Below are 24,929 nucleotides of genomic sequence, written 5' to 3'. Positions count from 1 at the left end.
CACACACATTTAAATGCAAATATCTTTCATTGTATGTGGGACTCCGGTTGACAGTCTGGTGAAATGGCAAGGAAAGGCTGGGGGGAGATGTGACCTAGTTTCAGAGGTGTGTGGCTGAAAAACAACCAAAACAACTAAATGATTAATGCCGCTACACACATCTGCATCTATAGTAGCTTCAGCTAACTGTTGTGATGTTTAGTAGCAGAATTTACTAACTGGGAACAATGAAGATTAAACGGAATCTGTGGCTGAAGTGCAATGTACAGAAAGAAACAACAAAAGAAACAAAGGATCGGAGATCTAAATACAGATCTGTCGCTGGTTTGACTCTACATGGAATGACAGCTGGGTGCCACACTGAACAATATTTCTCAATCAGTTGAATGCTCCGAGCCACCAAACTCCACCCATCTGCTGCTGTGCACAGGCCAAAATGAACGCTATGATTTGTGAACAAGAGCTGGTCTGCTGAGTCTCATAATAACACACCAACTCTTCAGCTGGCTTCATTTTAACGCCCACTCTAGTGTTAAGAGTTCGGAGTCATTTTAAGTAACAATCGCTCATCAAAAGATTTTTTAGAAGGGAAACATGCTCCTGCAGTAATATACTGTATCACCAATCAGCGTGTTCCAGGAATTTTTCTATTTTCTACTGTCGTGCTTCACTTTTATTCCCTCAGTCTGTCTCATCTGCTTCTACTCCACTAAATTCACAAGAATGGCTTTTCATAACGTCCAGAGAATGTGCCCGAGTGTCTCGTTTTCAGTATGTGAGAGGTTTCCTTACAGTTGAGAAAAGTAGGTGACACACATCTGGTCGGCGGATGCTAGTGTGTCGAGACTTTCCTCGGTTTTATTGCTGAATGTCAGAGCAGCATGTATGGCCTAGAAAGAAGCCTAGAAAGGGGTGACATCACAGTGGGTTTGTCCAGTTTTTATATACAGAGTATTTTTGCAGTGCCGCTTTTTAGTATTGCACTTTGTAGATGATCCCTGTGCAACTGTTTCAAACGGCTCCTTTTGATGAAAAATAGCTTGTAGCTCACTGTCTGTCTAACTTACTACAGCTGGAAAGAGGCACCGTTTGTGTTTTCAGAGATGCGAGCAGCAGCTAGCCAAGCTGCCTCCATCATGCTCTCTTTCCTCTTCATTACTGGACTGCACTGAAATTTCCTGCCGTCTTGAATATTGAAATACTAAAGTTTCCCAACGAATACCTGAACAGTGCAATAACTGCATCCAGCGATATTAGACAAACTGTAGAAGTACTGCTATTCCGATTTCACAAAGTTAACTTTTTTGCACATTTTGTTTCACTCACTATTCACTTTTAAATAACGCCGTGTAAAACGAATGAACACAAGTTGCAAACCTGTAATGTAATCATTATCTTTATAAAGACTTTTTGCCAAAGGGTTCATTTAGCACATTGCTCAGGTGGATAAAGTTTGCTGTTTTGCCACCTGGTTCAGTAAAAACATGACAATGTCACAGCACTGCTCTAGATGTCTTACAAGAAACTTGTGGGTGTATTTCATAATTAGACTATATTTTATTGTTAAGCGCAATCTATCCAGCTACAGAGTGTACACTTCCATCAAAGTGATGAACTGTACAGTGTTTCAACACGTCTCGCTCTCTCGCTGTCCTTGAAAGTGCGGTGATGGCGCCGTGTGCGTCTGTGCAGAGCAGCGATGAAACTGCAGAGCTGGCTGCTGAAACCCGATTACCCCTGAAGACAGAACTCCACCTGACAATCAATTGCACACATAGTGCTAACCTCAGTGCAGTGAAAATGATGACACACAATCATCTTGAACAGCACAGATACTGTAGTGAAACCTGCACGGGTCAAACTACAGAACAACCGCTGTGAATGCAACACAGCAAACAAAAAAACTGCAAACACTTGTTTTTTTTTGCTACAGCTGAGAGACCACAGTTTTACTTTTGTGTCTGTTTTGGACGCTTTGCAGCGTTCTCATCAGATATTCACACTTTTTTTCATTTGTCCTATTTTCATTATGTAGTTTTCTTTCCGTTTGTCCTTCACCTTCCTTCTTATTACTTGCCTGTCATCTTCGTTTCTCTCTTTGTGTTTCTCCACACCATCAGGTTCAGTTTCAAGCACCCCTGCACACATGACTAGAGATAAAAATAAGAGCAATTTTACCCATGAAAGACTAACACACACACACACACACACACACACACACACACACACACACACACACAGGGGAGAACTCAGAGGCATTCTCCCACAAAAAAAACACACACACACACACACACACACACACACACACACACACACACACACACACAGGTGATGACTAAGTGGAAACAAAGAGACATTTGAAGAAGCCAAATGATTCATGCAAAAACAAAACAAATGCTCATGAGTGCCCAAAAACAAACACACACACTCCGATTATGGTTTACATTTTCCCAAGAAGCTCTCTGGCAAGAGCGGCAATCACACACATCTGAGCTCAAGCACAAAACATGACACACGTTATGTTTTAGGCCACTGCCAAACCTCTTTCACCTGTTTATTTTATTCTCACTATACAAAACTACAACTGTTTTTCACTTGAGTAGAAGTGACTGAAATATGCAGACCAATGCTATGCTTCGTCTGTACAATCACGAATTTAACAATGTGGTAAACAGCTGGACAGGGGGCATGGCAGGTTAACGGCTCCTACAGGAGAGCATCTCCATAGTGGGTGAGGATTTAAATCACTGACCTATGATCAGGGAGGGTTTCTATCCTTTTCCCAGATGATGTTAATGTTACAAGTCAATGAAGATGCCAACGCATGAGAACAGATTTAGTTATTAAAGGTGTGTGTGTGTGTGATCAATCAGCAGAGATGGGAAGTGGCCAGATTTCAGCATGATCAGCCGATCACCCTGAGATATCTGAATACATCAGAAATGAATCAGCCGAGAAAATTGCAAATGGTGCATCTCACTTTCCTACATCTACTGTATATACTTAATCATCTACTGTTCCTCCAGGTATGCAACTTTCCTTTCTTCCAGACTTTACTGATGCCTCTCCATGTTTCCCCATCCTAATTTCCTTCACCCAGTGAGCTGCGGATGTGAATAGCTGCGTTGGCCATGTGTATGTGTGAGTCCACATACGGTACTGTGTTTATTTGCACTCTGGTATGCGCCGACATGCAAAACTCTCCACATTCCATCCAGGCTGCTCATCCAGTCACTGGGTTTGGCACACGGTGTGAGTGTGTGTTTGTGTGTGAGAGAGACGGAGAGGCACTGTGACATCGACTCCATGCATTCCTGGAGCTGTCTGCATCTGGTTACCATGGAGGTTCACAGCTGTTTCTACCAGACATTAATGAGCATCAGCAGCTGGTAACTTGCTAGGACACACACACACACACACACAAGCATGTATACATACAGCACTTGTGCATGTGTTCATACACATCATTACTTAACCATTTGAACTCCACAGAATCAAAATGTGCAATGTCATGTAAGGATGCTGGCACCAAACATGTTCACACAATAGAGGGCACTGCCGCATTAACAGTGACACACCTAAATCATCTGCACATCTGGATGAACATACAGCTGCCTTGGAATAATGACCGTCAGCTGTTAAAATCATGAGAGAATAGCTACAGAGCTTGTCAATAGCCAGAGGAAATTTTCCAAAGCCTTAATTTGATTAGCTGGCCTCCATCAGCTGGCTGCTGTTTTGAATACCAGCACTTTCCAGACACTCCCCCGTGACTGTGCTGAGGGTTATGTTCTGTAAACACTCCTGCACCTTCTACAGATTGCTCATGATTACTGATATCTACTGGCATTATCCAGTGTGACAGTCTTGGACAATCATTTTCATCTGTTGTGATTTTGTGAAATCAGCTGTTTTTAGTATTTCTTCTTCATCTTCTTTTACTGCACAAAGTGCTACAATTTCTTTAAGAAAACATGACGAGCACAAAGAAACTTCCTCTCTTGGCAATCAAGGCACAGCTATAAAGAAGGATCAGACTGAAGAGTTTTGCTACATAAGAAACAAAAATTAAACACTAGTCCAGGACAATTTGCTGACAGGTGTCTGTTAAAATCATATAGCAGGGCATATTAACCTCTAGAGTCCCTGCGTCCTCATATGAGGACCGCACAGCTTGGGTTTCCAAAGCTCAGGACTCTAGAGGTTAAACATCCTTCTGTTCAACACAACAACCAGCTAGTATGATTCACACAATACTGGTGAAACAAATACACAACAAAGGTTCAACAGAGACACGAAGGCACACACTGCATGCACACCTGACTTGCAAGTTCACGCGTATACACACTCTTAGATACTGTATGTATGCACAAGTAAACAATGATGCTACAAAAAAAAAATTCACACCTGCACGCCCATCATCTATTCTAATGCCGCTTCCTTCCTCCCATGATGCACTGGGAGTAGCTCCTTATGTCTTCTTCTTCTGCTCTAAAAACCTCTTCTGGGCTTCGGAAAGTCACTTAACCAAGTCTGGATGTTTTTTTGTCATTTCAGCAACCAAAATGAACACACCATGTAGGAATGTACACTATGTAGGAAAGGCAGTACCTCATGATGCCAAACCATACCCATGATCGCCAAAAAGCTACGAGAAAAGCCAGAGTGAAAGAAAATAAATGAATACTGCTTGTACTTTAGTGCATTTTCTTTCTAAATGTCTCCACCAGGCACTTAACACCTACCTGCTCCACTTCCCAGTTGTGAATATGAGTTTGTTCACACACTCACTAACTGCTGCACTAATTGTATGTCGCAGTGTTTTGCTAAATTGCCAAGCTGTAAAATTGTGAACAGAACAATGTTAGAAATTAGTGTTGAGCTTGTAATATGCACCATGTACGACAATTAAGTCACAATTACAAACATCAGGCCAGATTTGAAGACCTATTATTAAGTGTGGTTGTGCAAACAAAATTGCATATCCCCTACTCATAATGTCAAAGGCTCCAAACAATTTCAGTTCTCACTCTTGGTTTCTTGCCTGTCTTCCTAAAATACTACTTCCATCCATTAATCACAAGACCAAGTATGTCCTGTGTGTGTACTGTATGTCACAATGACAACCTGTTTGTCTACACAGTTCTCAAAATTCTTAATCTCTGCTCTCATCTAAAATGAGATCAAAACAGCGCTATAAAAAAGGAAGCATTTGACCGTGTCCTCTTTCCGCCAAGTAAAGCCCTCACAACCACTTCTAAGAAAAGTCGAAGCTGGAGTCAGATTCATTTTTAGAAAATCGCTACGTTGTCATTACAAGTCCGTGGAGTTCACCATTCGCCACACCTCCCTTAACCGAGCATGAGCGTCATTTCATAGGCTTCTCCACACTGTGAGCCGCTGTTCAATTTTCTTCCCAGTAGGGAGCCGCTGACGAGCATCTTCACTGCCTAAAATACTCCATCACCCCCTTTTGACCTTTACTATTTAAAAAAAAACAACAACAAAAAAAAAAACACTCAGTTTCAGTTGTGTTTGTCCGCCACCACCAGCAAGTGACTCAATTCTCAAACAACATGTCTGCTCCAGCTTACACACTGTTAGTAAAAGAAGGATGCAGTTTAATTGGGGTCATGATCTTTGACCTGTAAAACATAAAGCAAGCTGCCCCCTCAGGACACCTCACACACCGACAGCAGCACTGACATGCAGCCAGCTCCTCTCTGAAGGATTCAACTCTTCTGCTACAGCTGAAGGACAGTTTCTTTGTCATGTCATCAACATGCAGACAAAAGAGGAGTCGCGCCTGAGAAATCCACACAGTTGCCTGATTAACACACCAGCAGAGTGAAAGCACCAGCTACACATGAAGTCAGAGAGATTCTTGGTTCAGAGGACTCAGGGGTTCATTGCCCTTCAAATGAATTAAGGCACATGACGTGCCATGGGCTACATTTAAAGGCACAAGTGTTTAGACCTGTTCTGCACGGCTGCTATAACCTCTTTTTGGTTGCACCCCGGCAGTGGATACACCCGGCTTCCCCTAAAACAGACCTGTAACCTCTTCACCTCTGCTGCTCTCTCTAAGTCTTGGCAGTTTCTCTGATAAAATGACTTTTTTGTGAAAGTCGAGCCACTTTCACACAAAGCCAGAGTGACGACTTCATTTCCCGCTATCTTTGTTTATTTGAGAAGAATGCACATAGCCAAGAAACTGATTAAAATTATATTTTTCCTGGACCATCTACAATAACTCTGCATTTTTAGAAGAGTATGAGGATTCAGAGGTGAAACAACGGTACAGATTTAAAACGTTTGGCAAGTCTCAATTTCTCCCATTAACGGAAGATTATCTCTGTGACTCGAGTGAATGGGCCTAGGAACATCTGCTATATATTTTGTGGCCGAGTTAAATAACAAACATCTCTCTGAACAGTAGTACATTTTAACAGTCCAGTTAAATCAACACCTCTCTGAAACGGTTTCATCACAAACTGAGGGAGGATTATCTGTGGTACTTTTGTATCAGATTAAGTTTTATCTTTGTGTACCTAATAAACTGACAGCTATATTCTCATATACAAGTTGGTTCAGTCACTGATCACTGTGTTGGCCTTCCCCCAATCTGATTACTGATTATCAGTCTGTCTCGACTTAAAACAATATAAATATGATCATTTCTATCATCCTCTGTTATTAGCCGTGGTCCTCATTGCCAATATCCTACAAATATCTCTCTGTTTATGTATGTGTAGATATTTGAATCAGCATTTATCAAGGAGAAGTTGTCCTTACTCTTTTGTGTGTGTAAAACATTTAATATTGGAGTCCCTGAAGTCTCCAAAGACAGGAGGCAAACTCAGCTTCTGGAAAAAGGTTGAAGCAAACGTAATTTGTTCATGGGACCGAGGTGCAAAAACAATACAACATGATGGGTAAAACATCGACACAAACAAAACAATTATCAACTAAACAAGCCAGTGTGAAGTATCTAAAAACGGTAGGTTGGGCCACTGTCTCTCCAACAGCACCGTGACAAATGCCAGCAAACCTTATATATTCAATGAGTTAATCATTTCTGACATCATGCCAAATGTGCTTGCAAAATTCTTGACTTCCAAAGTTTCTACTGAACCTTTGTCAGACATCACCCACCCCTTTTTCTTACCAAGACCTTTCCTGTCACTCAGTGCTGCCAAAAAAAAGCTGAAAAATCACAACAAAACACTGTCTTTTACAAAAGAGCAGTGTGTCACAGAGCGAGGAGAGGAGGCAGCGTTATGAAAGGGAACGTGGCCCCTGGCTCTTCAGCCGAGGCCCAGGTCAAAGCAGAGAGCTACAGTAGTAATTACCGAGGGACTGATTGCTGACAGGACCTTCCAACAGCCTGTGGTTAACTGCATGGAGCTGAGGGGGAGGAAGCTTCCAATGCAGAGGCATCACAGATGCTCTGCTGATGACTTGTACTGCAGAGTGGTTCAGGGGCATGCGTGCCATTTTGCTTTACTCATTCTCCTTTTAGAAGTTTAAAACCACAACACCATGCGCTTACACTTTAGACAGTTTGACTTTTTCTGACGATGGTAAGACATTACAGCAGAAGTGAAAATAAATTACCCTCAAAAATGGCATTAATTCATTTTTGTATAAGATCTTTGTTTAAAGTGGCTCAATGAACATCTTTAGAATGTGAGAAGTGCCATCCGAGGCCGTTTCCTCCTCTGCTTTATTTAAAAATCCCCCCTGCTAATTTCTCAGAGTAGATGCAATTTGTTCCAAATGGCAGATTCTTGGAGTGAAACTCTTCAAACAGCAAGTTCTCCTTAAACAGATTTGAACCCACTTCACTGACAGAGTGGGAGGACTGAGTGCCTGTGGCAGGCAAAGCATTGCCACACACCGCTTTCCAACTGGATTATGCCAGTTTCTTCCTCAGAGTGGTGATCTGAGCACCCTGGGGAACACTCATCATGACCAGGTGGATGTCCTAACCCGGTATTATAACAAGTCAGTCTGCGCCATCCTTGCACCTGGTTCATTTAGCTGTGGTGATGGAGATGTAACAGCAACAACCCGTACACCTGACTTACAGTAAGCATTCAGATTAGCTGCTAGACCTGTGCCCTTTTCCTACAACTCTTTTCAACCAACATTAATGTAGTGGCCAAACAGAGGCTGTCTTTGATTAGACACGTTGTTGTGTGCTGAGTCACTGACCCAACTGCCACAGCAACTTACCTCTGATGGTTTCTTGTGCTGGTGGCGGACCCATGTGCTGCTGGTGCCCATATTTTTGGATGACCTGGACCACGATGTCACCTGACCTGCAACAGTAAATAACATGATAAGCCAGTGATTAGTGTTGAGAGAAACAATCACCTTTCCACTAATCATCCTTATTTTTCTTGACTCTTACACTCAGCTGTAAAATCAATGTTTCACCTCTTCGCTCATTTGGAACAAGCCAAACGTAAAGTGTTTGATTTGGTAAGAATGTGCATTCATGAGTGTGAGTGCTGATTTAAAGTGGGGAAAATGAAGAACAGGTGTCGGGCTGTAGATCAGACTCAGGCTGTACAGCATGCATTCAAATTCACTCCAACAAATGTTTGCCGTCCCACAGGACAAATTTGTTTTGCAGAGAAGGTTAACAATGCAAACATAAGCTGTTTTCACACATGAACTCAGCAGTGTGTCTGTAAATGAGGCCCAGACTCTGTCCGGAGTTGCCTTTTCATACATGTAGCATCATATCCTACCCCTGGATGCAATCACATAGATGGTTTGTAATTTGTTCATAAAAAAATGTAGTATCTTGCTGTTCCTTAAATTTGTCTGACAATTCTGGCGCTGGCTCTCAATGACAGAAGTTCCTGAATCTCATTGTGTCTCCAGTTCGATATTTTCATTGGCGCCTTTGTGGTAAATGACTGATTTTCTTCACCGTTGGATGTTTGTATTCTTCCAGTTTCACACCAGTCACATGATAAACTGTATGTGATAAACACACACCCTAGCTCTGTACTCTGGACTATATATGTATCCTCACTCCAGCTCACTCTGACCTTGCATGGACTTTGTACTAGGGAGCTGGCAGAGTAAAGTCTGTTTAAAGGTCCGGGTCGACTGACTCGGACATTTGTGCTCTCACATACAGCTCCCCAGGTAATGTCTAGAGAACTTCAGGGCTCCAGTGCATTTCTGAAAGGCGGTATAATAAAACACTGTAGTCGCCATGAAGCGACAGGGAGCCAGCTACTTATTAGACAGCAAAAAGCACCTCATCAAAAGCTCTTAAATAGGCATGTGATGGGGGTTCAAGAGTTTACACTGATTGAACTGCTTTAAACACTGCAGAGACGCACTAACAAAAGCCTTCCCCGTGACTTCTCCAATGCCCGGTACAGTACTACCACTCAAAGTCAGGCCTCTAATTGAAGCAGACTGATGATGATCTATTAAGGGGTTTAATAAGTAATGACAGCATAAATAGCATCTTGTTAAGCTGTTAGTCCACTGTGGTCCTTTACAACCTCATTAATACACAACTTAATGGCAATTAAGCAGATACTGAAGCCAATATCCCACCCACTGCTTCAATCAGCAGCCCTGTGTGTTTCTGTGCGTGCCTGTGCCCATATACATGAACAGAGGCCATACTGTAAAGAAGAGAGCGAATGAGCGTGGGTAATTATATTTATGCAGTTTTTTTTTCTATATTTAAAAAACAAAAACAAAAAAAAAAATCACAAAACCGCTGCAACAAAAGAAGAAGGCTGTTATTAAAAATCGCATCACATTGGCAAATACATTACATCACACTGGCATGACGGAAAACTACAATTTGCCAATACTGTGTAATATGGCGCATTGTGAGTGTATGTGTGTGCACGCTGCTTCCCACGCAACATATTTCTTGTGCCACCATAGCAGTGATGGCACCATGCTAATTTTACATGTGACATCTGAACAACCAACAGCACCGAGGGCAGAACTGCTGTCAGGCTCGTCTCGGAAACCGACTCCCTCTCTCTACATATACATATACTGCATACAGAACTACCAACACATCCATGCATTTGCCATATGGTCATGCTCACAGTCACATACATACACACTTTTGCCCACTATCACACACACTTTGCTTACACTGAGTCAACATCTCAATCTGTCAGAGCTGCATAGTTTTATATACCCACTGTTACACACACACACACACACACGCACACGTAAACACAGACTAGCACTCACTGTGACAATGCAACAGGAATTCAGGCCATATGAATCGACAGCCATGAGCAGGTAATGATTTCAAATCAATCCTGCACTTAGCTCTTCTGAGCACTGGTCTCAAAGAGACGCAACATTTGTGCAACCCTGTTTAAGGTAAACTGGGCCAGGCAAACTTTAGTCTGTCTGAGAACAAACACTTCGATTCATTTAAAATTAGTGCATGTGGATCAATTCTAAGTGGCTCTCAGTTTCAGTGCAGCTGAAGATCTATGGGAGATTCTGGAATGACATATCAGACAGCAGCGTTCTCCACCAGTGCTACCATCAAAACACCAATCATTAACCAGCAGGCCACATCCAGCCCAGCAAATATTTCTATCCAGCCTGCCATAGATTAATGAAATCAGAAAATATGACTAGAGAAGAATGCATTCTGGTACTATTTTCTTCCAAACCCCCAAAACAATTGAGATGGAAATAATTTGAAGAGGACTGACTTACTGATTGGCTTCTGAAAATATTATAAATCCATCTGTCAGTTTATTACTAGTGAGCGGTCTACATGATCTCCTCACCTCACTCACAAAGCTGTGCTGGCATCACTGGTTGGTTTTAGGCATTATGTGAAATACAGGGGGACCTTGGGGGTGTTTTTAAAATAATACAATAAAAATATATTGCAATCATTGTGTTTATGATGTTGCATAAAAAGTGATTGTCTGCCAGAAACAGACTGCAGTCTGCAGGAGCGGGCAGGCTGTTAAATGCGTCACCTGCTTTATCTCCACCTACAGCTGTGTTTGTCAGGATCAAACTGTCATAAAATACAAAAATAGACAAAGAAAATCCCGGTCGTCATAGCAAAGGTATGTCTGTGTGCAACTTGATCATTTGTGGATACTGTAACTGAACTATGAGTGACAGAGGTCAAGAAAGGAGACAAACTCCTTCTTATTTAACTTTTTGTCTTATTCATTTTTTCACATGCTCTAATATTTAAGCAGGCCTGTACTGTAGGTGTTAGTTCACAATGACACAGAGCAAAAAAAAAACAAAAAAAAAAGCATAATAGTAATTTTCTTTTTTATTTTAAAGTCCGTTCTCCACAGTGTCTACTTAGGAAACTTCTGGGCCTTGGGCACATGTGACTGATGACCAGTGCTATAAAGACTTGGAGATTCTCTGCCAAAAAAAGCTCCGAATCTGTGCTGGCGTGTGTGTCTGTTCATATGTTTGTGTGTAGCAGTGTGTATTAACATCAAATATAACCAAAAGTAAAACTACTCAATATGCAGATTGGAGGTGGAGCCAATTTTAATAATCTCATACTTATAAATATACTTATAATTTTGATGCTTATCAGAACCAATTAGCTTAACAGTTTGTTCAGTGTGCACAAGACAGAAATCAGTTGTATGACGCACAGTAAACTAGAGTAACAGCCAAAATATAGTGCCCTTCTTTTTCTTTATTGAATGGAATCATATTTAGATAAAAATAAATTCTAAATCAAATCATGACACCATAAATCGGACCTGAATCGTGAGCATGCAGTTAAATGTTTGCTCTCTGCGTGCGTCTTAATGTTTTATCTGTGTGCATTGTGTTAAGCACTCTGAATTGCCTTTGTGTGTGAAAATTTGCTATATAAATACACTTGCCTTACCTTTGCCAAAGATTCCCAACCCTAGTGTCAAGTCTAAGAATATTTAGTGGCAATGTGTACTCATCAGCTGGACATTTTGAGTCTATTCATGCATCTGCACTAAACTAGAGTGTTCGTGTGTCTGCATCTAAGCAGGTTACATCTACACACTCCACTTGACGCAGCTGCACCACTCAGTCACATAAACAAAACGGGTCATGGTACAGTTGAAGGTTACTGTCATGGCCGTGTGTTAATTAAAAGCTTTACTTGGTGCATGACAACCAAAAGTGTCATGGGCATCCTTCAATTAGAAACTTGATAACCTCCAGTCAATAGATGCAGCTGAAGTCCACACAGCACCGACTAAGGAAAGCTAACAGCTAATTATAAAGGATACAGTACGGCCTTCAGTACAGGTTGGCTTCGTCAAAAAAGCGTCATGGGCATCCTTCAATTAGAAACTTGATAACCTCCAGTCAATAGATGCAGCTGAAGTCCACACAGCACCGACTAAGGAAAGCTAACGGCTAATTATAAAGGATACAGTATGGCCTTCAGCACAGGTTGGCTCCGTCAGGCCTGAAAAGCAACCTGTTAAACTCCATATATGCAGACCTGTGCCCACATAACTGTTACACCTGCCTGACCTGTCCATGTTGACCTGGCAGTGTCAGGGGAATAGCCACACAAATATATTTGCTGGTTATCGCAAAATGCCAAGAATAAGTCATGCTGAACTGCCACAAGCCAAGAAAAATGGTGTGAAATCAAATTAAAATTTCTAGCTGTCTTCATGGCTACATCTTGATATTTACTAGACAGTGATCAGCTTTGAGAACCAAGGGGGCTTGTGTGACACCGCTGTGTTCAAAGACAGTTTATTACCAGATGGTATTCCATAAGAAGCTGTCGGTGACGGTCATGTATTAGACTGGCCAGATGTTCCCACCAACATGCAGTGTGTTTCTCCAGGGCTGTCCGTCTGTAGGCTGTTTGAGTCATGACTCTGGGTGGGAAGTATTTGCATCTGTCATTTAATATCTGCCAGCCTATTAACTGTGTGTTGTTTAACATTACTTCCAAAGCACATTAAGGCCAGATTTACTTAGAAAATGGCACAACACAAATGCACTATGTGGGCTTTATTGAATTTGCGCCCACAATCTGTGTGTGTTAAGCACCTGATTTACTAAGGTAGCAGCTCATTATGCAGTCGACTCCTGAAACGCGCACAGGACTGACGCCCAGATACAATCTGAAAGTCAAGGAGAGCTTCTCTTAGGCTCACCGAGCTCAGAAAATAATATAACGCAGTGTGATATTCCCAAAGATTTACTTGGCTGTAGTTTATAAATAAAAACTTGTGTGTTAAGACCGTTTCACTGCAAACTCTGTGTATATATAGTTCTTTATTTATGAGCACTTTATTTCTTCCTATTGCACATTCCCTTTTCTTGTTTGCACAGTCTTTTTTTTTCCTTTTGTTCTCTCAGCCTTACATTGTTTACTTGTCTATTCGTTGCTTTACAGCAGGACATGTACATACACACTAAGAGCCACTGTACCAGAGTCAAATTCCTCTGGTGGCCAATAAAGCTGATTCTGATTCAAATGCACACTATAAATGTCTCTTTAAAGGAAGTCAGCTGTCTAACTGTCAAGTTCATGTTTATTTAACACAAAGTACAGCTCTCTGACTCATTTGTTTTTACATTATGATCAGTCTCCAGTCTGCAGCCATTGTGCAAGGTAAAGATTAAGCATTAGGCCCTATTCTGATTGGCTGGGTTTGAACATGCTCATGACACTAATGTTGTCAGTCCTGGCGACCTGTCCAGGGTGGATGCTGCCACTTGCCCACTGTCAGCTGGGATTGGCTCCAGCCCCCTGCGACCCTCGGCAGGATAAGCGGGGTAGATAACGGATGGATGGATGATGCTAATGTTAATAACTTTAAAACCACCTGCTAGAGAACAGAGGGGACTCTACCGTTTGTGCAGATGGATTTAGAGAAATCTAAACAACTTTGGGGGGCTAAAATGTCACAGTTGTGATTAAAATAGTGATTATTTGTAAAAATGGGTCACAAAGGGCCATTTAGCATCTTTTTAATGAGGAGAGAGAACAACAGTGAGACAGGAGGAAAGTCTATATGGGGAGTGAATATGAGAAACACCCTGCAGGAGTTGACTAAAATCAGGCGGCTCACTGTACAACAGCAGCACAGGAGCTGACTTTTTTGACATTTTCAGGTTTCATGCTCTATTACACACACACACACACACACACACACACACACACTTTCCCTGAATTTCTCTTTCTCCAACTTACTGTCGGTGGTGTCGGAGTCATTGCTGCTCGTGGAGTATTTTCTCCTCTTCTTCTCACTCTCCATCTGTCGGGAGGGGGGGGCAAAAGAGAAAAAAAAATGACCAGTGAGAAGATGTTCACTATGAAAACACAAGTGTAAATGAAATGATGCGCTGATGGCACCAATCTGTCAGCGCCTCGAGCGGGCTGCCTGCCAAAACAAACCGCCTGGATCACCGTGACACATTAGCGCTTCACAGTGCCACAGTTGTTCTCTTTCTTCACGTGCGCTCACAGCAATTGTGCATGTCCTCTTTTATAAAGCTGCTTTAATAGTGTAGGTCTCTTTTTACTTAAAAAATTCAAACTATTAAAATAGCAAAGGAAAACACCAGCTTTTATACAACAACTAATAACTAGGACACTGTTTGATGCTCTAAGCAGCAGACAAGAGCTTTTTTTTTTATGTTCCTTGGTGAAAAGGGACATTTGTTTAATATCCTCGTTTTGTTCATTTGTCACCTTGTCTTTCCAATTCTAACATAAACACTGTGAAAATGAGGCATGTGTGCACAATCCAGCTTGAAACTATTAATCACACGCTAAAGGTGACTAGAGTGGAAACTTTTCTAGCACAAAAATGCTCTTTTCTAGCCTTTTCAGGGAGTTACACATCAGGGATCAGGCTACAGAATGTTCCCAACTCACAACAGCAAGAATATTTTCACCTTCAAAAGCACCCTTAGGATGTTTTTGACCACTAGACTCCATGGAGCAATATTTTTATATGGGGGGGGGGGCACCATTTCTGTTGTGTCCTATGCACATGCACAACAAGCACGTATTTATAAGCAAAAAGGCAAGACTGTTAGCACGTACACACACACACACGCGCGCAAAGGATCCAAAGTTATTTTTCAAACCAGCTTTAATGTGTAATGATGAAGGAAATACAACTATTAGAGCTCAACCTGTTTTGATGACTAACACTGTATGTTTGTTTACAACAAAACTTTACAGGAGACAATATGAAAACCAGCAACTGAGCAATTAATTAAAACACACCCTGTTAGTAAAGTATCTACTCAACTGCTTCAGAGTTTATTTTATCAATCAGTTTTTTGTTTTTTTTAGTTATAACCTTAAGAAAAGCAGCTCTGTATGATATTAAGCAGGCATTCTACACCGTGTTAGAGATAGTAAAACAGTCATGTTGACGCTGAAAACCTGTGTATACCTACCTTTTTCCACACAGAAAATTGATCAGGAAATAACATGGAACTCAATAAAGAATAGAATCAATATCAATAATTCCCATCCTTAGTCGCCGTGTGGTCTGAGGATTCACATATGCGGTGACCTCTACAGTCACCAGATTTCCACTGACCACTTCCAGCCCCTCGTCACCATCGTAACATAACATGAGGAGAGATCCACAGACGTGGCCAGTCTAGTGAGCTGAGGTCCACTGAAGATATTCTAGTTGCACAGTGAATGATATTATCTGTCCGTTCACTTGTCACTTATCTCATTTTGCTGCCAACGTATATTAAACACTTTCAGATAAAACACTTCCCTCAAAAACGCTTCATACAAGGCTACATTATGATAAATCTTGTATGGAAAACCCAGAGGCAAAACAACACAGTTTGAAGAGACGTTTACTGTCCTGCCCTGGTAGTTCAATCGTCAGTAGAGCACAACTAAAAAAAAAAAAATAAAAAAAAAAGGAGGGCATGTGTTAAGAGAGTCTGAATGAGGGAGTCAAACAGAGGTGTAGGAACACTGCTAGACGAGAAGGAAGGTCACAAATGTTAGTGTGAGGAGCAAGGATTTATGTGGCTGTAAAACCATCCTATACCTTCTCATACGTGGCTCTCCCTGTACCCTGCCCTGCACACACCTAACTACACCGACAGAAAAGCAGCGTGCTTCTTCGCTGCCTCAGACCATTTCCATTCCCAGGTCCTGGCATCAAACTCTCTCCCTCTCTCCTCTTTTCCTACCCCTTCCACCAGTGTTTCCTGCCTTACAATAACAGGGACACAGGGAATCTGTAGAGTAAGTACATTATTGACTTCCTCAGCCTCCCTCGCGTTCCACATCTTCCCATCTGTCTAGTTCTGCCTCGTCTTCCTACCTCTGAGGAGAGTAGTTAAGTACATCATTGACTTCCTCCAGCTATGTCTGACTGACTTCAGGGCTGCACACTCAGATCCATCTCAGGGTTTCCCCTTGCCTCTTAAACTTTCAGGTGACCCACTTACACTCAAGGGGCCAAGTCAGTTTTTCCTGAACAATAAAACGTGACATAAAAACGTTTTGAGAATCTGTTCGTTAGACCAGCCTGCTAGGGGGGGGATCTGTGGCCCAAATTGGAGGATAAATGCCTCCAATTTTGGTCAGAAATATTTACTCAGGTGTCTCCCATTTGGGCATTTTGAGGTTATACCTGCAGCTACAGATGTGGAGGGTAATTCTTCATGATTAGTTTAGCTGAGTGCGGCTCCCTCCATCACCATGGTGGCTTTTATTTGTTGAATCAGACATAAAAAGCTGCTACTACATTTTTAATTAATAGGTCAGATTTATGAAAAGCACTTAATCTTGAGCTGGGAGGTATTTTAGTTCTTCCAAAATGCTATTAAAACAAGTCTGTGAGATGAGACAGGATCTGCTAGCAATTTAGCACCAAGAGTAAAACCTGTCTCTCTACTCTTGTTCATCATTGGAGCAACCTGGGTTGAGCTCGGAGCTGAAGTGCTTCCAGCTTGGCTATGGATCTCCATCAGATCCATGTAACAGAGCATAGGTTGGGAAACCTGCACAGACTGCTGAGGAACAGCATGAATCTCACAGCCATTACTCTTTTCCAGCTGCTTGATGGCAGCAGGTGAATAGAGGCAGCTGGTCTCTCCATGTGTACTGGGGGAAACACACATTTGTCTACTCTGTGGATAAACTACATACTGTATTCCAAGAAAGTCATTCCAAGGAAAGAAGTGCACTTAGCAACTATGTAGCTTTATTTATTAATTTATTTTTGTGCGTGAATTGTTGCAGCCCATGGCATATTAGCACGTCTTCCCCAAGCTTGTATATAACATACACTGTGACTTTGTCAGGACCCGGACTAAGAGCAGGAGTTGGCAATGACACACTGGGTGAAAACCTACACTGTCGGCACTAACAGGACACAAGTGTTGTAATCGGCTAACTAAACCGAGTCGAGTCTCGAGTCAAGTCAGATTCAAGGAATAATCCGTGATGAGTCCCCATTACCCGGGTCAGAGTCATAAAGGTCTACAGTACATTAAACACAGCTGACACAGCTCCTGCTGCCCCATGCTGACGCTGGCTGCCCAGCCTTCTCCCCAGGTCCTGGTATGGTGCATGCTCAATGTCACACCATCATGTTTAATTGGGACATTTGAATAGAACAGAGTCATTGATGATGCTATTAGCAGCACCTGTGCTGTTGCTACTATGACAAGTCAAAATGTCTGCTGTATTGTAAGATGCTTCAAGACAGATGATAATAAAGCAAAGCACTGCTATAGAATTGGACAGATAGAATAGTCTCATACTTTAATGCGTGGGAAAGATAAGCTCATTACATAAACCTTCACCTACTAATTTACTGTGAGCATAGGTGTGGCAGGAACCCAAACAGTTCTTTAAACTCTCTGGACTCTAAGGGTGATATATCTGACCATCAAATATTAATGGATGTTGCTTTAACATCTCCATGAATATACTCAAGTGCTTTTCAACCGAATAAAAAGATAAATCCATTGGTTTTCAGTTTTGCACTCGGTATTTATTTTCAAAAGGCAGCTTTGGGTCAAATTAATTACCCTAAGTGCATCACTCACCATCAACAAGGCCTCACACTAGCTACTGCTCCTTGAAAACAGTCATAATCTTTTTTAACAAACTGCTGATTTTTTTTTTGTTGTTGTCATTTTTCAGGTTTTGCATGTAACAGATGGTCGACACCTCAGTTTGGAATAATAAGCTGTGTTTTGTCAAGCAGGCTCTTGTCTTCACAGGACGGGGGGATGTTTCCACACCAACACATCAGTCAGCTTGTGGCTAGCTGCTGACATTTGGTTTTCATCTGGTTTGCTGACAATGCAAACCAGTGACAGCTTGGGTAAGTGCAAAAATCCAGAAACCTATTCCCTGTTGTGTGAAGACAGCCCTCAGTGACTCTCCTTGTAATTTGGGGCTTCTTTGTTACGGTATACACCGGGGATTCATTTTGATTTTGGTTGCACGTCTGTCCCAGTTTTGGTTCCACGCTCAGTGTTTTAGCTGTGAAACTCTTCTTGGGTATGCCTGTTATGATAAAAGCACTACTTCCAGAAGTAGCCAAACACTTATGCTTACTCCGAAGGGAAAATCGGACTGAATTATAATGATTTTCTCTCAGTACTGCACAGCTTCTTTTGCATACTGCCACTTTTCTCACTGTATTGACAGGAGTGGGAAACCATCACCAGCCTCTCTGACTAATTCTGGCTGCTGAAATTGTTTAGTCTACCAGCCACAACACAAAACAATGACTTCGATGTCTTATTTTGCTGTGTAGTTGTGAAATGGTTACCAGTATTGGAAGGCCATTTTCTGGCAGGTCTCTCTATGACCTGAGAAGGGGTTCAGTGTCTCTGTGAGTAGCTGCCATAGAGGCTGCACCTATGATTGTAAGCTGACAGGACAGTCTCTCAAACTTCTTGTCCTGGTGGAAATCCTAACTGGAAATGTCACTGTATCACCGGATCATCAAAGACAGAAGCAGACTAACAGCTCTGCAACTGCCAAGAAAAGTTTCAAAGTTCATCTTCTCGGCTTCTCCATCACTTGCTCTTTCTCTCCACCTGATTTCCTACTGCTCTCTTCTCCTTAGTTTACATGTCTACTACTGTGTCTCCGTCTCTCGTGCACCAATGCCACCCTGTCTCAATCAGTCCAGTGAACCAGAGCCCAGACTGTGGATTGAGATATTTCTTGCTCTCTGGAGAGATGCAGTGGGTGAAGTTTTTTCTCTACCATGACATTATTCAGCAACAATTTTTGCAGTAACTTGTATTGTTAACTCTTTTTTTCTAAAGTAAAAACAGAAATGTCAATGTGGGTATTTGCTGTTTCCGTCGTATATGAAAGTCAAGTGGATATGTTTGGTTTTTGGTTGAATAAAGTAAGCTGTGAGCTTGGGCACATTTTTTATTTCTATAGACCAAACAATAAACCAGGTAATGAAGATAATTTACTAGCACTGAAAATGCTAATTAGGCGCAGCCCTATTCACACTTTATAAGCAAACAACTGTACAGCAGCGTAGCACTGTCTTGTATTACACTCCCTTATCAAACTATTGTTTTTTTTGTTGTTTTGCAAACTATGCAAACTATTGTTTTGCATTATGATTTCACACTGTACCAACACTGTCTAGACCCTCACTTTGTCAGAGCTGAAGCAAGACAATAGCTGGAGGCAACTAGCTGTCAGAGCCAATAAACCCCATGTTATACAGGCAAGAAAACGCTATCAAGCAGAATGGAATACAACCAGATTGTGAAATAATGAGGTTTTGGTGTTGCTGAACATTTCTGACACATAAATTATAGCTCTCCTGGCTAAATGAAGACAAAATGAGTTTGGAAGCAGGCAGAAAAAAGGGAGGAGTAATCAGAGATTTGGTCACTATAGCAGCAAAAAGACAGAGATCATCGGTCAAAGGAAAACAGTGATACAAAGAGAGAGAGAGTGGACAAAACATCCAGACAGGAGGCAATATATCCAGGAGAAATATATAGTGGAAAACAAGCAGACATATGCACGACACGTACTTAAAAACATGAACCACCTTAAACTTTAAGCTCCCACGTCCTGCTGTATGTGCTCTATTAAACACAACTACCTTTGCTAATCAGCTCAATTTAAATAATGTGCTAATGATATGAACTCTGTCTTAAAGCAATGAGGAGAAACTGTTGCAACAAAATCTGTTTGTGTTGTTAAAATGCTAATTTAATAGCAAGAAACTGCAGTGCAAGTATAGAGACTGTTCACTGGCACTGGATTGTGTAAACATCCACTCAGGTGGACACCACCACAGTGGTAGAGCGTCCTGACCAACATGTGACCGGGTTGCCGGGGTATCAACAAATAGACGCAACAAGCACACTGACGCATACAACCTGTACATAAATATATACTGTATACAGTGGCAAACACACAGTAGCTAACTGCTGGTATGCAATCCGCTGCCCTGTGGCCCCCTTTTCATGCATGGCTCAGATCAGGCATGGGCAATGATGCACAATCCAGACAATGCAAACAGACACACACAGAAAGACAAACAAAGCAGCCAACAGCATGGCTAATAAGCGAAGCAGCAGGATTGGATGTGACTGATTTAAAGGTAATCACTCTACTGACACAAACATCAGTGAAGAACACACAATGGCCAGTCTGGTCAATTCAGTCAACAGTAATCCACTTTGTGTAATCTGTTTACTCAATTACTCTGAGCCCATTAGTGTTCACTTTTAAAGGAACACACAGAGACAGGTGTTTGCACTCATTCGGGCTGATTATACTTCTAAGGTTAAAGCTTGGCGGAGCAATGCTGAGAATTCCATGTCACCGAACTGCAAAACTACTAATAATGGTAACAATGGTAAGTCTGCAGTGCACACACTGTTTCCATGTTTGTGACTACTTTGTCATTTTTCAGGATTACACACAGCTAGCTATGTAGGAGGATGACTTCACCATACAGAGCATAACAGCAGCTATCGCTGAGCACAACATAAAGCCATCTGACGTATCTGGAGATGATAAGAACCAAATTGATCAGAAACTACCCACGGCACACCACACATTTCAGTCTGACTGACCATCACCTTTTCCCACCCATCAGTCGAATACGCAGGTGTGCAGAGCCGCTGTGATAATAATTCATGGTTTACACCACAGGCATTAGCAGAAACAACTCAAAACAACTTAAAAAAAAAGAAAAAAAAGAAAAGTCAAGCCTTAAATTTAAATATGGCTCAAACTAAACATGCTGTCCAGGGTGTAGCCCACCACTCGCCCAGTGCCGGCTGGGATAAGCCCTCTGTGACCTTATTCAGGAATAAGTGAATGCTGGACTAAACATGTTGCATTAGGTTTGGACAATCACCTCCAGCCCTGTTTTCAATGCTGCCAATGTGTGCAAGTCACATTTCTGTGCATAGTTTAGTGTCAGCCCAAAACATTTACAATAATTCAAACTGTGAGAAGGGTGACTAGTGCATGCTGGGAAAGCCAGATCGCCTGGGGTGCTAATTAACTGGACAACCACGGCACTACTGAGAGCACCAAGTCTGGCTGAGTGTTTTAAAGTGGACCGTTCTCTGAAACGTGCTACAGACGAAGCCACGCCTGGACACCAAACTGCATGTGGGAAAGAAAATCACGCGCCAGCTCCATTCCCAGTTCAAAGGTAAAGCCGGTAACACATCCTGGTGCTATTAAAGTGAGGTAAGCTTCAGTTTGAATGTTGCAGTGAAAAGTCAAGCGAGAACAGCTGTTACTGCTAAAACACCAGTGTATACATGGCTATCGGAGGGCGTGCACACCCTGCCAGCATGTTTACAGCAGTCTATTCACACTCTGGAGAATTTCTTCCTTTTACATTTCCTTTAAACTGGAGAAGCAAAAAAAAAAAAAATCACTTGTGTTTATTAGCATTGACTTTATCACTGAGAATATCGATAAACTGAAATAGAGTAAGAGGGTAAACAAACCCTTCACTTCAGCCACTGATAATCCAAGCACCGAGGGTTTGATTCCCTCCTCCTACTGTGAACCAGTGCAAACTGGACACACTGAAGTCCCTAAAATGAAGCGATGGACTGGTAACCCGTGCAGACGAGGGGTTTCCCTGACCTCCACTGAGCACGTGCCAGCACACGCTGTATGTATTCTGCAAAGCAACATGACAAACACGTGCACAGTTTTGCAGTAGGAAACAGGTTCATCATTTCAGCTCCGCTGGTGAAGCTTCATCACTGTCACTATGAAGAGAGCAGATGCCACTGCAGATGAAGATGGGAAATAAAGTGTCATATAAAAGTGCTGTTTGGCTTCAGAACATCATGACAGCAGCATATGGCCAACCCTAAGACAAGAATACATGTGTTGACAAGCACTGCACGGCCTGATCAGACCTGTCAATCAAACTGACTGGGACATCTTTGTATTCCTTTAGATTTTCTGTTAATTTTGTCACTTTCTTGGTAGGTTATGACAGTTCTTGTGATACATATTCTGAACAAATCTGCTGAAAAAGGTTTGGACAACGTTTCCAATCTAACCAAACACCTAGTGTGAATAGAAGCTAACATGCTAGAGCTACAACAAATACTGATTGTCCTTAGAGTTATTTGTGTGGCACATTTCCTTCGGTTTCATGAAATCCAAACCAAACGGCTCTACAGGCGACAGACAAGCTGATAAAACGGGGGAAACAGTAAAAACAAATTGTTGTTTCAACTCTAAAATACACATTAAAAAGACATAAGAGCATTAAAATAAAACGAAGCCAGATACAAACAACATGACATAATTTGAACCAAAACTTAAAAAAAATATTCAATTTACAAAGACGTAAAACTGAGCAATGCAGTAAATGATGACAACATAAAGACTGGAAGAAGAATGTTCGACTGGTTTACTTTATAAATTTATTTTAGGGCTTCCCCCCAATGGTTGAGTCATTAGTAGAGAGATCTGTCAGTCGACTGAGACCCTTCTAGTCGAGGCTTTGCTTTTATTTTTTGTTGGATGCTGATGTTAGAACGACAACAAATGAACAAACTGCTTTAATTCAGAAGGCGTTTGCCTTGTGGTACAAAAAGTCAAAGCTGGAACAACTTAGCGAGGAGGAGGAGGAACTTTGCTGATCCAAAAACATGACCCCAATCCAAACTATTTACAAGGAGGGATTTGTGAGTAAAATTAATGTTCTTTTTTTGCCTACTTAATTTGTGTAGTTTAGTTTTTAATGGTGGTTGAATCATAAGTTTTTACTTTTTGGATCCTGGTTTGTTTGCACAGCTGATAAGACTATGCTGATGTGACTGAGGGCAAAATTATTTTGAATACTATGATTATCATCTCATTTATATTATCACAAAAATAAAGTGGTAGTGTAGCAAAGCAAGTCAGAGATTATTCAAGTTAACAATCTGGTGTCTGATGTTTGTGCGGCTGTCTGACTTTTAGCGTACAAATCCGTCGGACTGACTGGCTGCGACCCATTTGTCATTCTGTCCATCCGTCTGCCTGCCTGTAAGCTTGCCATCTGTCTGTCTGTCTGTCTCACTGCTTGACTCTTTGCCTTTCTGCCCATCTGTTTTTCTGTCTGCAAGTATGTGGGCCTTCTGTCTGTCTGTGTGTCCTCTCCTTCGGTCTGCCCTGTAGATGACAGTGCATTTACTTCAGCAGAAACACTGGTGTGGGTCTTTTTGCAGCACTTAAGGTCAGCACACAACAATGGCTGCCATAATGGTGATCTATTATTAAGAGACTGTAGCTGCAGAGGCCCAGCACGCAATACACGCAGACACACAGCGCTCTCTGGAGATGAGTCGGCAGTCTGGTTGTCAGGAGAAGCAGACAGATCCATCAGCAATAAACAGACATTAAGTGACTGCTGGAACATCTGGACTCATATACTCTCATAAAGAGAGATAGCAACTGAGATATGCATTTGTTGTTTTATGTACAAAGTACAACAAGCAGATAAAAAGGATGAGGCTATGTGCTGCGGTGCATGCACGCACACACACACTCTAAAGTGACACAAGCGTCAACAACAATCTGTGGTAGTGAAGCAGTTTGCCAGTCAGCATGCACACACACACACAGCTGGCCAGTGCTCAGAGCTCCTTGAGGAGCCAGAGGTCAGTCAGTTTGATAAAGAATCCTTGCATATAAATTGCTTCATAACAAGCCATCTCTCTGAGGCAGTGCTGTGTGCGTGGAGATGCTTGTGCATCCAGGGAAGAGGTTTGTATATAGGTGCAGTTATTGTGTGTATTGTATTGTGTGTTTATGTGTGTGTGTACTGATTGAACAGAGTAAGACCTGACTGCCTGGGGAACATGAACCAGAAAAAATATATATATATCTGAAGAGCCTTTAGCAACAACTGAACAAGGAAAAAAGAAAGCTGCTCTTTCCTCCCTGGTTTCTTCTCTTCTTTCTTTTCAGTCCTTCAGTTTAATCTACATCCTCCAATCATATGCCCATCATGTTTCCCTCCATCTCTCTTCCTCTCATCCCACTGACACAGAATATTTCCTCTTCTTCATGGTGAAAAACTGACAGGCAAGATGAGATGGGATGAACACAAGTCGGTGTGTGTGTGTGTGTGTGTGTGTGTGTGCGCGCGCACACACATGTACACAGTTTGCCTGTGCAATGCTAAAGTTGTGTGCACAACCAAGACAGGAACAGCTAGAAGGCAAGCAGGGAAGACTGCAACACAGACACACACATATCTAAGTCTATTTTCAATTTCTTTCCTTTGCTCACCTCCCCAACCTGCCTCCCACACACACACACACACACACACACACACACACACCGCTATTTTTGGACAGAGCCGCTAGAGGGAAGGCAGGCAAAGAGAGAGGTTCACACACTGACGAGCTTGACAGGTACAGAGGGAAAGCGCACC

The 24,929-nt window shown here is 41.9% G+C and overlaps 1 protein-coding gene across 2 annotated transcripts in view; it reads right to left on the bottom strand.

The window, feature by feature from the left end:
- The window catches only part of jade2 (jade family PHD finger 2), a 148,175-nt gene that overhangs the window by 112,460 nt on the left and 10,786 nt on the right, over positions 1–24,929 (bottom strand). For both annotated transcript variants that reach the window (XM_020611973.1, XM_020611974.1), the window contains exons 2-3: positions 14,213–14,276; positions 8,239–8,324 (exon numbers count right to left, since the gene is read on the bottom strand). In XM_020611973.1, coding sequence (XP_020467629.1) covers positions 8,239–8,324; positions 14,213–14,276 — 150 coding nt within the window. The remainder of the gene's footprint in view (positions 1–8,238; positions 8,325–14,212; positions 14,277–24,929) is intronic.

Source organism: Monopterus albus, unplaced genomic scaffold (genome assembly GCF_001952655.1).
Source record: "Monopterus albus unplaced genomic scaffold, M_albus_1.0 scaffold119.1, whole genome shotgun sequence".
Lineage (NCBI taxonomy): Eukaryota > Metazoa > Chordata > Actinopteri > Synbranchiformes > Synbranchidae > Monopterus > Monopterus albus.
Note: the sequence above shows the minus strand (reverse complement) of the source record. Positions and strands in the feature narration are given on the sequence as shown.